This window comes from Barbus barbus (assembly GCF_936440315.1).
Source record: "Barbus barbus genome assembly, chromosome: 10".
Lineage (NCBI taxonomy): Eukaryota > Metazoa > Chordata > Actinopteri > Cypriniformes > Cyprinidae > Barbus > Barbus barbus.
In genome coordinates, this window is record NC_136738.1 from 7,490,108 (window position 1) to 7,505,212 (window position 15,105).

At 40.6% G+C, this 15,105-nt stretch overlaps 1 protein-coding gene across 1 annotated transcript; it reads right to left on the bottom strand.

Moving 5' to 3' along the window:
- Positions 1 to 1,141: 1,141 nt before the first annotated feature.
- LOC306875795 (INO80 complex subunit D-like) lies at positions 1,142 to 14,562 on the bottom strand. Its single transcript, XM_079426534.1, has 10 exons — positions 14,326 to 14,562; positions 11,058 to 11,304; positions 9,052 to 9,851; positions 6,488 to 6,590; positions 6,111 to 6,335; positions 5,910 to 6,019; positions 5,626 to 5,759; positions 5,320 to 5,528; positions 4,283 to 4,440; positions 1,142 to 4,097 (listed from the first exon to the last, which is right to left on the bottom strand). The coding sequence occupies exons 2-10, from the start codon at positions 11,273 to 11,275 to the stop codon at positions 3,163 to 3,165; spliced, it is 2,892 nt and encodes a 963-aa protein (XP_079282660.1). The 5' UTR covers positions 11,276 to 11,304; positions 14,326 to 14,562; the 3' UTR covers positions 1,142 to 3,162.
- Positions 14,563 to 15,105: the final 543 nt, after the last annotated feature.

Consider the following 15,105-nt stretch of genomic DNA (forward strand, 5'->3'; position numbering starts at 1 on the left):
CCAAATGTCCACAAAACAAATGCAGGGTTATTTCAGTTGACATCAACTCTCCCGCCATCCATTCCTTCCATCTGCCAGCTCTACTGTACTCGGAAACCATGCCACCAAGGGCTCTTGTATTAGAAAGACCAAACGAGGTCCTAAACCGATTAAGCACCATGAAGAAGAACAAACATTTGAACCCATGTATTTGGCAAAATATCACCTCAAAGTGTCATTGTTCTGTTTACTCTTTGCTGAAAGAGTTCCATGTCAGTGTTTCTACAAGATTAGCAAAGTTGAGATCTTTCCCGTGAATCAAACAGTTAAGCCATAAATGAAAAACCGTTTAAGGAGAATGAGATCCAGCTGTTTGTCACGGAGGCTGCTGGGAGTGAGTCGCACCTGAAGACTGGTATGAGAGACTCTGCTGAGGAGATTATTGCTTTAATTAACCTTGTGATGTGAGCAGTCCAGGCCTGGTCCACTGAGCATGTGCAAAGACCCATCAATGAATCATCCTGTTCAGTCATACAGATTTGTGTCCTGATTACAAGTCGTATGGTGGAATCTCTCGAGACCACATCAAGTTTAGACCGGTACTGTTATATAGAGACAGACTGCTGAATGACAGGAGTGTTGTTGGCTGCGCTGGCGTTCATTCTGGGCTACGGTCTGAAATCAGACTGAAAGTTGTACCACTTCAGTGCCACTATGACAGTGTTGACATTTATGGTTTGTTTTTATACTTGGTATGCATATTGGGTGATCCAATCACACTTTCAGAGATGCCACATCGCATTACACTAATCCATCCTGGACCACCTTCTCATTTAATACTTAATCAATGGACTGCAATTTTGCAAGCTATGTACAACTATAAAGTTGACCTCAATGCAACCAGATTTTCTTCTGTATTGTGACGTATATCAGAACGATGGCTTCTCGAATGAGAAAAATTGTACAGCGGGATTTTATTTTGTCAATGAGGAACTGATTGGATCGTTGTAATTTGGTAATTGCGGCAATCTCATGTGAGTGACAGCTTGCTCAAAACTAAAGCACAAGATCTTGCGTAAATTGTGTAAATCGTAAATTTCTCATATCAATATTCAAGTTCAAATATGAGGGCATGAGTGTGCCTATTTTTTATTTTTTTTTTACTTCTTCAACATGCAGTGACCGACTGATGACACTACTCAAATCACATAAGCTCCCCTCAACAAAAACCTATCATAAGAACCTAGGTCAAAGGAAATGCATGTTAACACCATGTGTAAATGATAATTCCTTAGCTGACTACTTGTGATCAGATTACCCAAGACTGATGCTAACACCAAGTATAAACAAGAGTCTTGCCCTGCTTTTTCTCCAGCCAACACACACCAGCACATTCCTCTCACAAGGACTCTACAGGACACAAGCCAACCAACAACCTGCTACTCTCATTTGAGGAATATAATGGAACAATTAATATGACAGGAATATGATTCACTAGCCTTAGTACAACAGACCATCACCCCTTTTCCACTGACACGGTGCTGGTGCCTGGCACCTGGCACCATTTTGCACGCTTCCACTGGAAAAAAAAAAGGTGGTTTTGTGCCTTAGCTCCTAAACCTGCAGATCTCAAAGATCTAGTAACAGAGTCACTGGATGATAAAAGAGTCCTGTATAACGTAAAAATGTGTTGCACACAACCTACATTTCTATTTTTAATCGTGCTGCACGGCTTCTCCAGCAACATTATAGTCCCTGTCTGTCTGAAATAATGATTTATTTACAAATATCATGTGTGTGTGAATCATGATTGTTCTTATGATAATTCAATGAAAATAGGTTCTCAAAAACTGGAATAAACTAAGACTGTAATGCACATGATCATGATCAGGTAATGTAGTAATGTTGGGAGTTAGATCATCGTTTGGCTCAAGAAATATGGGTCGGCTCTGAGACAGCGCCACAGATCACTGGCTCCTGCACTAGCACCATTTAGTGGAAAAGGGGCACAAGAGGGTAGAACATAACTCTTGGATAACAACAATAACAAACTGAGGATAGAGACTGCTGACAGACCAAGCAGAGATATGTGTACAGAATGATTCAAATCCGCTGCTGATCTATGGTTGGTGATGGAAATTCAAGAGTTAGTTCACCCAAAAGAGAAAACCTTAAACCCATACTTTATTCTGAAGAACACAAAAGGAGACGTTTTCAAGAATGTTCAGGCTGCTCTTCTTCATGCAATTAAAATGAATGAACATGAAAGCCCCATAAAAAAGGTCCATATGATTTGTACACTTTATTCCAAATCTTCTGAAGACATACGATAGCTTTGTGTTAGGAACTGACTGAAATTTAAGTAATTAAAGGCCTGTTTACACAGATTTGATTTTCTGTTAAGACCAATGGAGAAAAAAAGCAGATGTGTTGAATGAAAATGCAAATTCACTCCATGACAGTAGGTGGCGCTTACTGAAAAACAGAAGTACAGCAGTACAGAAGAGCACTGTGCTAATTTCCACTTCTGACAACCACTTATCACAAAGAAGAAAGGAAGTTGAACAGTATTTTCATGTTTTCAAGGCTTTTCATGTGTTCAGACTTTTGTATTGAAAAAAAATCCAAACTGTTAATTACGGTTACTTTGATCACAAAATAGTATTAGTGAGCGGCATCACATCATAGTTATACGCAACGACTTTTTGTGATCAAAAGTGCAAACTACTGGTCGGACAGTTTTCTTTGTAGTTTTCCAAATTAGCACTGACAGTATGCAAATATTTGTGTCGGTCAGAACAGATGCATTAACAGCCATTCATTCAAATTAAAATGTTTACTAAACCGCTGTCTTGGTGTGAACAGGCCTTTACTCACTCAAGGTCATGCAGCTGTCAAAAGTCGTGTGTAAACAGGCAAATATGCCACGCAAAGACATTGCTAAAAAATCCTGGTCATCATACGCCATAACTGATTGTTATATACCAGTTAAATGTGTAGAAATTTAGAGTGCAGTTTTGGAGCTTGACAGCCCATGTTCACTACTTTTTAAGAGCAGAAAGTGAACGTTGTTTAGAATTTCTCCTTTCTTGTTCCAAGGAGGGTGAGTAAATGATGACAGTTTTCATTTTTGAGTGAACTATCCCTTTAAAATGTGAGATGGGGCGGTCTCTCTAACCAGACTCAGTTGCTCTGAGGGAACGGGGGAGTGGCAGCAGTGGCACTAGTGATGGTAAAGCCTGTAGGTGGCGCTATCGAGCTATGGCTGGGCTGCAGGTCTTTGGGGATCCCACTGTGGGAAGCCAGTTGGTGGCCGAAGGCTGCACTAAACTGTGGGAGCTGTAGTTTAGGTTGGGTGGGGGTAAGAAGGTCCCGTGAAGAGGGTGAGGATGAGGGTGAGGTGAGGCCGGTCAGGCCCGGTTGGGGTAGAGCGGAGAGAGCAGCAGTGGGCTGCAGGATTGTGGAGTGGGACGTGGAGGGTGGGGTGGACAGAGCGGTGGAGAGCAGGTGAGTTTCAGCAGTGAGGAGGTTACCGAACTGTGCCGGGTCTGTGAGCGAAAGCGGGAGGTTATTCCAGGAGGTGCGCGGAGGCCCGGGCGCTCCACTCAAAGGCACCTCCAGCAAGAGAGGCGGGTCGGTTTGATAAGAGGCACCATGTGGGGGTGAGATGTGATCCCTGTAGGGCGATGGCACATGCTCTCTGCTGTAATGACTACCTGGTGGGGACGAGTCTGGTTTGGGAGCTCGGGAAAACGTTCGTTCTGTTAACCCACCACTGGTATTTGTAGAGGGTGCGGTGGCGCTGCTCTGGGTTGGCTGGGGAGAAGGGGACGTTGGGAAATGATGGTCTGTCGGGGCGTGGAGGAGGTTTCCCTCCAGCTCTAGATTGGGAAAAGTCTCAGAAGCCATTCGGCCGTTTAGAAAATCTCCGATTCCAGTCGCTGTGACCCCTGATCCCGAGAACACAGCCATGGTTCGGTGGTCTACCCCATCTGCTGGGGTCAGTTCGGCCATTGAGGACAAACACACCAGGGAGTCAGGATATGACCCCATGGCCTGCAGGGCTCTGACCAGCTCCTCTGCCTCCTCTGTGGTGGGCAACAATTCTCCATTCTTACCTGGATCCACAAAGACAACTCAGACAAAGTGCAAACCAACCAACGGGCAAGCAGATTTTTTGAAGAAAACTTGAGTCTCGATTGGCAAATGCTAGTCTTTGTGATTTCTTGCTGGCCCAAATCAATAGAGGCTACTCTAGAGTCTTTATCATATTTTGTTGTCATATAATCAGTTGTGAACGTACCCTCAAAAAGGTCGAAATCCTGAAGATCATCAGGGAGTCTGGGCAGCACATCAGAGAAATCTTCCTGATTCAGCTCAAGATCATTGGGAATGTCAGGCATTTCATTTGTGATGTCGTCAGGAAGCTCGTCTGCGCTGAGTTCAGGGGTCGATGGACTCCTGCTAGAGCGACAGGCAGAGAGTGAGTGCCAGCTAGACTTAAGTTGAATACAGTCGGAAAAATACTCTATGAAGTACATGAATATGAATGGTTGACCAACACATTACAAGCACAGATCCTCTTGTGTTGTTGCTGTGGCGGTAACCTAGGTACTCAAGAGGCTGAGTTCCCTTCATGCCTTTCGTTGAACCGGAAGAGTTACATTTCAGGTAGCTAGATATCAACATACCGACAGATTGTCTTACATTAACTAACTTCCTCAGCAAGATACTATTCCTCTTTGATGACAGTAGTTGTCCTACTCTACTGGCTGTCACAGTATCCTTGTGACAACACTGGCAATACAACAATGTATTTGTCAGATTTTTTTAGTATTCGAAACTAGACTTGGTCTCAAGACCATATTACCATGGTCTTGGTCTTGTCATGGTCTCAGCATAACACTGTGGATACATTTTGTGGTCCATGCCGACTAGCGCATATGATCCACTCTGTGCTGTCGTGACAGAATTTTTCATATTTACTGTGTAACTTAGGGGTGCCCTGTCCTGTTCCTGGAGATATACCTACCTGCAGAGTTCAATTCCAACCCTGCTCCAGCACACCTGTTACATTGTTTTTAATTATCAAGTGCTCCTGAAAAAAAAGGTTCTCCTCTGACATCACTGATGACATCACTCTTTTATACTGTAAAGCTGCTTTGACACAATCTGTATTGTATAAAGCACTATATAAATAAAGGTGACTTGACTTGGACTCAAATGAGCTGGTCTTAACTACAACATTGGTATTTCCAATGTGTAAGGACTCATTTTTAAATGCAGCAACGAAACCTTTGTGGAGCAAGACTGTCATGCATTTGAAAGCAGGATATGCACCTGACATGGGCGTGGTGTGTGGGGAGTGAGAGGGAGGGCATTAGCAAGTTGCCCTGTGGCACAGCGGGAGGAATGGGCTTCTGCGGTCTTCGCGGACCTCGTCTTCTTTTCTTTTTGTGTTTCTTCGTCAGTGCAGGCGGTTTGGTCTTCTTACGTGGGCGCCGCAGCTGCTGACTGCGTCTGTTGCCATCCCCGCGCAGAAAATTATCCTGCAACACACACATTTACGTACAACTTACAACCAATGCTGTACTGTGTAAACACATCCCTTTTAATATTATCAAGACAATTTGTGTGGTTTATCACCATCTTCTTGGCATGTTCGTCACAAAGAGGTGTCTGGTGAGTGATGTCAAACACAGGAACAGAGCACTGCTGTCCATCAGCGAACCGTGCCGTGCAACTGGAGAACAGCTGCTGAGAGCGATTCAACAGGATATCTGCATCAGCGTGCTGTCAAGAACATAACACACTGGCATCTGACAACTGCACATAGGCGTTGCTTGTGACTTGGCCATTGTTCACACTGCCAATTCATCGTTTCATCATTAGGTCACCACTAACATCTGGTCATTTTAGTTAAAGGATACGTTGAAAACAGTGACGTGAAAATGGCAAAGCTATGCTGCTGCAGCTTTGACCCTTCATGGTTCCTGTACACATTGTCCTTTCATACTTGTGTGGTACTACAGACCTTGAACTGAAAAAAAAAATTCATTTATACAGACATTAAAATCACACACAGCTCTGAAATGCACACAATCCTTGCAAACATGTCATGTTCAACACACCAGGTTGAGGTCTGTGAGCTCTTGCTGAGTTTCTGAATGAGCTGTGCAGTGCAGTCTGGGTCTTTGCTTGCAGCATGGAGCAGAGCTTTCCGGAAGGCGTATCGGTATCTGCTGTGACGGGTGGCTGCCCTGTCCTGTCGGCACAGGTGTTTATACCTCTCCTGTAGGTATGTACATAGCTGTGCCAGACGTGCCCGCCGGGAAAGCGGCTTTTCATTGGAGGAGCTGATGCATACAAACAAATCAGTCTGAATAATAACATGCTTGTTTTTCTCTAAAACACTTTGATCTATACTCGTGGAGTACATTAAATGTAAATAGCATTATATTTTCCATCTCAAAAGTTGTGAGGAGCAAGTGAGGAGTGAATTTCTTACCTTTGATGTGAGCTTCTTTCCTGAAGTCTCCAGGCCTGAGGCAATAAAGGAACAAGCTCCTCTGAATCTTCATCATCTGTACTGTCCTCAGACCAGTCTAGTCCTATGGAAACACACATGCATATATGATCAGACATCAAGGACAAGGACATATTGTTACATATATTATAAAATATTATTACAATTTAAAACACCCATTTTGTAATTTAGAATATTTTAAAATTTAATAAATTAATTTAGAAATATTTCTGTGATGCAAAGCTGAATTTTCAGCAGCATTACTCGAGTCTTCAGTGTTGCATAATCCTTCAGAAATCATTCTAATATACTGATTTGCTGCTCAAGAAACATTTAATATTTTAGTGGATTTCTCATGACTCTTTTAGGATATTATGGGAAATGGAAAGTTGAAAAGATTTTTCAGCATTTAGCTGAAAAAACATTGCTTTTGTAACTTTATAAATATCTTTACTGTCACTTTTCATCAATTTAATATCATCCTTGCTGAATAAAAGAAATAATTTCCTTACTGACCACAACGTCTGTGCGCGTGTTTGTGAATATATGCATTAAATGGGGGAAGTCGTGGCCTAATGGTTAGACAGTCGGACTTGTAATCCAAAGGTTGCGGGTTCGAGTCTCGGGCCGGCAGGGATTGTAGGTGGGGGGAGTGAATGTCCAGCGCTCTCTCCACCCTCAATACCACGACTGAGGTGCCCTTGAGCAAGGCACCGAACCCCCAACTGCTCCCCGGGTGCCGCAGCATAAATGGCTGCCCACTGCTCCGGGTGTGTGTTCACTGCTGTGTGTGTGCATGTTGGATGGGTTAAATGCAGAGCACGAATTCCGAGTATGGGTCACCATACTTGGCTGTATGTCACTTCACTCACTTTCAGTAAATGCAAGTAAAGTGTCTACTTTTAAGGGTTCAAATACGTTTTGGGTGAATAAAATGTCAAAATCTAGGTGAAATAATGTTCAAAATAATGTAAAAATTTAAACAACATACTTATTCTGACCTGTTCATATTAAAATAGCCTATATAAAAGAAAAAGTGAGCATACTAAATTTTATTGCATTTTAAATTAGTAAAAAATTCTTGCAGACAAATGGCCAAAATGGGATAGTGGCAATGATTAAAAAAGTAAAATTACAAGTAAGTAGTATTTGGGGTAAAACTAGTTAGTCTTTTAATATGTCATAAATTGATTCTTATGGTAAATACGCTTGATAAGATAGTTAAACTGAATGACATTTTAGTGGCTGTTTTCTGTAAATCATGGTAAAAAAAAAGAGATTTTGTTTTTTGGCGCAGAACAGGACACTTCCTAAAATAATGAAAAACATCAACAACAATTCAAAGCTGGATTTCACTTATTGTTTTGATGCTTGAAAACCCTCTTTCGTCTTTGACACGTGTGTATATATATATACACACACACACACACACACATTAGGGGAGGAACGGTACGCATATCGAACCGTACGGTTCACAGGGCAAATTTCAAATGGAAGTGCTCATCCCTATCCCCTTGGAGTGGGGACTTTGGAGTGAGCAGGGCACCTGTGTGCCATTATTTAGTCGTTTGAAATGCACTTGGCAAAGTGAGAGACTTAATTTCCTCATTATCTTCAGCTGGGATGTTCCCGTGACAACGCAGCACGGTGTGTGTCAGCAGATGTCGCCGTTTAAAAGTCATAAATGTTGTTTTATTGTTGTTAGCATAACTGTTGCAAGTTACTACGGTAAAGTTAAAAATAAATATAAAGTTAAACTTTGTGTTCAGTCAAAATTATATGACCAGGAACAAATAATAGATTAATGAGACCACGAATGCCTGTTAAATATACACAAAACGAATTGATTCTAATTTAATCACTACAGAGACATCAGAGCCAGCGGCAAATGTCAGAAGGACTAGCCGAGCGTAAGGCTGCTCGAGGCGGATACATGAGCACGGAGCACCCGGTGATCACCTGGAGCTTCGAAATCGGCATAGCAAATTTTCAAATAGGCGCTATATCTTTATAAATAAACCGCAGATTTGAGTTTTAAACAACTACATTCTCGCCTGAAAAAACTATTAAAACTACATTTCATGACAGAATAACAGAAATATTTTGAAAATTACGCGGGTTTTTGGGCAATGACGTTTCACAAGTCCACAAGAACAGATGAACACATATTGAGAAAGTTATTATCTGTGTGAAAATATAAAAGTATAAAATACACAGTTATATTTTGTGTGTGTGTTTGCGCACTCTGATGTAATAAGCAGAACACAGCAGAACGAGTGAAGGAGAACCTTTATCCCCTAGTATCACGCAAAAGTGACGATTCTGGTAAACCAATCAACTTCTGCAGTGAGTTTAGCTCCACCCTTTTGGTACCCTTTTCTGTGCCAAGTACCCCAACGAAAGGGTACCAAAAAAGTGGTACGGTATGGTTCGCTATTTTGGTACCATTCACAACTTCTGACAATGGAAACATAATTGTGTACCGTACCGTACCGAACTGTATCGCTCAGTGGAAACGAGCCATAATTGTAACAAGCTGGTCGTACCAAGATGTGGGAACAGGTCTCCGTGTTCTCTCTGTCTCTGAGCATAGAGCTGCACAAGGTGCTGTAGTCTGAGCAGGCAGACAGGGGGTGCTGTAAAGGCAGTGGGGCGCATGGCCACGGCGCGGGGCTGTGGGCAGTCCTGGGCAGCAGGTGGGAGAGGGGATGCAGCAGGGACAGGTCTCCGGCTAACAAGCTGATTCTGAACCCCAGCAGATAAAACAGAAGGCCCAGTCTGAGGTGGAGCTGGCTTGCATAGCAGAGTCTGCACTGCCCCATGTTGGGCGTAAGCGGGCCGATCTGTATGTTGAGGGGGCTGGACAAGCCTCGCTGAGGGTTGAGGCGGAGGTGGAGCCGGTGGTGGAGGTGGTTGTGGTAGGTGTGGGGAGGTTGGGAGTGTGCCGGGTTCAGTGACGGCGCTAAAGTGCTCGATGTCCGCCTGACAGTGCTCTGGGTCCCGAGTGGTCACCCTCAGGCCAATCACTGGCCTGTTGGGCGGCTTCCTCTTGCCGGAGCTCTTCTGCACCACACTTTCCTCTACGTCCGTGTCCTCCTCATAGAAGGCAAAGGGGTCAAGGAGGTCAGAGTCCGAGAGAGGCATCGGGGCCAGACGGGAGCAGGGCGGAGACGGAGGGAGGCCATCCAGCCCATTAGTGTCTCTCAGAGCCAGAGAGGGAACAGTGATGTTGAGAGCGACAGACTCCACGTGAGCACGGGCACGAACCTCCTCCAGAGCATCCTGCTTCTTCTTACGCTCCTTCTTCGGGATGAAGCCAAGCACCTGTAGGTGGCTGTTACAGTATCTGCCAAAGTATCAGCACATGTTACAGTATCTGTTCAAATCACACAAAGCACATTTTAATCATGAATTGTGAAGTATTGTCAAATGCCTCCTACTAGAGGCGGAGCTAAAATTTTAGTGCTTTATTTAATTGATTCTCATGTTATATTGTTGTAACGCATAGGCTTTAATGTAAAATATGGTTATTAGGCCAGGAACATATCCACACATTTAAGGATGAGAATTAGAAAGGAAATTCTAATTTTGTTTAATAATTGTGGTTCTTTAACAAATCCATTAGTAATTTTGAAGAAAAAATGGACAAAGTTCTTATTGCAGCAGCCTGTTGTCAAACAAGATATTTTCAGATTTCTACACAACAGAAACTACAAATCTGCAATAAATTATAATATACAATTCTTGTGAAATAAAATAAAAAAAGAAAAATTGGTTCTGGGATAGTAGCTAGTTATTACCCAGTTACTGTAATTACTTCAGTAACTACTTTAAGTAGTATATTAGTCTTTATATTAGTCTGGACTTTCTAACTTTGATACAATACCTTCAAAAATACTGATATTCAATAGTATTGTCAATAACACTAGAATAAAAAATGTCAAATATTATTATTTGAACAGTATCTAAATTATCATATTTTCTTTTGACCTTTTTTTTTTCTTGAAACAGCGCGAGAGAGATTATACCATTATAAATTTACTGTAAAATAAGTGTTTTATAATAAGTCTATTCATTATTTTATACTAGTAGTAAATTAGTTTCTTCACTTTTTTTTTCGCAGAAAACTGGGAAGCCTTTAAGATTCCGTGACAACAAGCTGACAAACACTTCTCATTACAAATCTAGCGAAATATTGTAATCCTCCATCCACAAAAATTGCGATTATGCAAATGAAAATTATGCAAATCGTGCAATTATGTGAAAATTAAGCATGACTGGTGCACTTTGCATTACCAAATGCACATTAAACTTCGTTCGCTACAAACTGTCGTTGAAATTGTCAGTGTCACATTTCCTAAGGAACATGCAGTGCTGTACGGTGATTTTACCACAGATAAGGTTAACTGCTCTTTAGCTTTACCATTAAGGGAAACAAAACAATTCAGAAAAAGCACCGGTTGTTAATTCCTGACACTAAACACTCAATTTAGAGTGTACAAACCATGACCCTTTTTAAGCCTCTAATCTGCTGGATTCCCTCTCATCTTACCTTCGCTCTTCTGCTTTGGGAATTGGGTTGGTGCATCGCTGACTGTTATACTTGGCCACATATTCGCACTGTTTAAACGGAGCGGTTTTGTCCTCCAGAACATGACGAATGCAGAAGGCGTATCCGTTCAATCTGCGCTGCTTGCAGAGTTTGGGGCTGTAGGAGCACAGCGGCTTATTATCCACCTCTGAGAAATGGATGTGTTTACCTTCGTACATCACGTGACTCTGGTCCCTGAGAACATCAGCTGATCCGAGACAGAAAAGAGTGTGCATTACACCACATAACTAACACACACTAAACTCACAGTATACAGTGCCCTCCATAAGTATTGGAACAGTAAAGACAAAATTGCTCTATTGGCTGTGGAGTCAAGACATTTGCAAATATGATTAAAAGATTAATATGAGACAAAACTACAGAATGTCACATTTTATTATTAGGCGTTTCAACACATACGTGTTTTACCAAATAAAAAGAACAGCACTTTTAGAGTTCATCCCACTTATTGATGTGAGCATAAGTATTGGGACAGTTGAACTTAAGGCTGATATAAAAGATTAAAAGCTATTATTTAGTTGCAGATCCCTTGCACACAATCACAGCAGTGAGTCTGTGACCCATAGACATCACCAGACTCTTGGTCTCATCCTTTGAAATACTTTTCCCAGCCTTTAATGCAGCCAATTCCAATTGTTGTTTGTTTTGGGGAGTTTCTGCCTTTACTCTCCTCTTCAGCTGGTGAAATTCAGGTTCAATCAGATTTAAATCTGGAGATTGACTTGGACAATCTAAGACTTTCCATTTCTTTGCCCTTATAAATTCCTTGACTGAACTGGCAGGGTGTTTTGGGTCATTGTCCTGATGCAATATGAAGCACTTCCCAATGAATCTGGTGGCATTTTCTTGAATATTGGTAGCCAAGATTGTTTGTACCCTTCCAAATTCATTCTGCTACTGTCATCATAAATTAAGTCATCAGTAAAGATGAGAGCCTGTCCCAGAGACACCCATACATGCCCATGCCATGACACCACCTCCACCATGCTTTACAGATGAGGCTGTATGCTTGGGATCATTTGCAGTTCCCTTTTTTTCTCCACATTTTTGCTTTCCCATCACTTAGATAAAGGTTCATCTTTGTCTCATCGGTCCATAAACACAGTTCCAAAACACTTCTGACTCACCTTTGTACATTTTGGAAACTCTAACCTTGCCTTTCTATTTTTGGTGCAGGTCAGAGGTTTGCATCTTGCTGTGTAGCATCTGTAATTCTGTGTCAAAGTCTCCTGAGGACAGTAGATTGTCAGAGCATCACCCCAGCTTTCTGGAAGTTGTTGGTGATTTTACAGACACGTCTTTTAGGATTCATTTTCACAGCTTTTATGATTTGTCTGTCATCAACTACTGTTGTTTTCTCAGCCGATCAGGAAGTTGTTGGTTGCTGGTGTGGTGTCACTGGTGGTTTCCAAACTCTTGATTTATCCATGCCCTTTGTTTTTTCTGTAGCTCTGACGTCCTCCTTTCTTTTAGCATCCAAATTGCTTGCTTTTCTCTCAAAGTCAGCTCCCTCATCTTCATCCTTGTTTGTGTGCGTCATCATCGAATGCAAGATTCAGAATACAGAAGTAATGGACATAACTGATACGACACATTCCCTGCTTTTAATATGTGAAGAATTAATACAACAGGAACAGATAATCACTTAGAAAGACCTGTGAGGCAACTGTTCCAATACTTATGCTCACATCGGATAGGGGGAAGAAACTCTAAAAGTGCTGAACTTCTTAGCTGGTAAAACATCTGTGTTGAATCACCCAATAATAAAATGTGACATTCTGTACTTTTGTCTCATATTCATCTTTTAAATATATGTGTAAATGTCTTGACTCCACAGCCAACAGAGCAAATTTGTCTTTACTGTTCCAATACTTTTGGAGGGCACTGTATATTTAATTTATAGATGCAAAATGTAAATTACGCAAAGCCTATAAATGTTATGTAATATCTATTATATTAGATGTTATATGCTTTAATCATGAGCATGCAATTAAACACTGACTATATAATAGTTAGATCTTGTGTCTTGGTTTAATATTTGAAATAAATGCAACCCAGAGTCACAGCTAGTTGATGTGGTTATAGGTTAACTACAAAGATCACAGCACAAAGATAGAGACCAGTGCAACCAAAACAAACAAGCATGTGACATAACCATAAAAGTGATAAATATCATATCATCAAATTGGTTTTGACAAAACTGTATTATGATTAACAGAATGGTTCAGGTCACTGTTAGAAATGATGTGGTTCTGAGATGAGTCATGAAGAAATAGCCCAAGTAAGATTCAGTGAACATAATGCATATTATATTGCATACACTAAATTATTAGCAAATTTATGTATGGGGTCATATACATGATAAGTCAAGGTACCTGACAAAGAAAACCACGGAAATACTATGGCACAAATCAAATAAAACAAAACTTTTTAGTTTTATTGTGACACTGACTTAATGAACTTAAACGCTTCCGCAGATATTATAACGATATCCATATAATCCTTTCTTTAACCTCATACTTTACGAATGATCGGTTTCGTTAAATAAACATCGCTGTCATCAATTCGATATGCTAAATAACTACTAAAACATTACATACAAACATATTCAGTCCGTAGTTTAACACTTTTGCCTCCGATAAAGCAGATTTATATTATTTTCAGTTAAAAATTTAGTTTTAGCTCTTCACTGTCAATATCACACACTATTTTGACATCTCACTCGTTAGCTACAATGCTAAAAACAAACCCAGGAAACAGAAACACTGCCGTGATACTGCGCTAATGTCATAGTTAAAATGATAAAAATAGAAAAATAAGCTCATGCATGCGCGAATTATGTTATTATATTTTATTAAATACGTGAAGCTTGTGCATATTAATCGCAGTAAATGTGGCTATAAACAATGGCGGATGCGGCCCGTTACATCAGGCCGAAAGAGCGGGTCGTTGCAGCCGATTAAACATTAATAGTATATAATTTTTTTTAAACCTTTTGCAAATTAAACCCCTTTAAAATTAATAAAATTATTGCAGCCTTAATTTAATCAGGATTAGTGATCGCAACATGATACGGTTTGCTGAATATAAATTCTAAGTCAATGTAAACATTGGCCTACAGTAGCTACCAAGCCTCGGTATTCGAGTAGCCCGGTGAGGGAGTTAGAGCGCTCATGAGTCGGTTAGAGCAGTAGTCGAGTCTGCTTACCTGCAGTGGGTTCAGCCTCTACGGGGTCTCACACCGGACAGACTGTATAAACGCCACAGATCATCAACTGCACCGAATATTCATCGGAATTCCTTATGCTACGTAATATTATTCCCTGTTGAGGTGGTGAACCGTAAAAGCGATTACTAATGTACTTTCAATATTATGTTATCGTCTGCTCTCATTGCACAGATCTGCGGGGGTTTAGAGTTCAGTGCTCGGCAGACTCACAGCACCACTACCGGCGCTGCGGGGACATGACAACTGCTCCACTACCATGATGAACTACAACACAGCATACAACAAACTTACTACCGTTATGATGAACTACAACACACCATAGAGAAGTCGTCTTAAACATATTTCCACTGTTGTTAAATATTATAATATAATTACTGGTGTCTTGAAACGTTCCAGGCGTCTAGCAGTGTTGCTATCGGTAACTAGAATACATTTAAAATCTGCAATTAAGATAAAGCTGAAATTACATACAATATAAATATTTACTATATTTTTAAATAGAATTTTAAGTGAAACCTAAACTAAAAAATGTAAATAAATAATTAAGTTAAATTACCAAACAACAAGTAATTCTGAAATAAACTGACATTAAAGAAATTAAAGCTAAACAGAAGTATTATTATTATTATTATTAATGACAAAATAACATAAAAAATGGCTAAAATGTAAAATAAATATAAAATAAAAACTGAAAATAAAAAAGAAATTCAAAATATAATATAGGCTAATATAATATAATATAATATAATATAATAACAC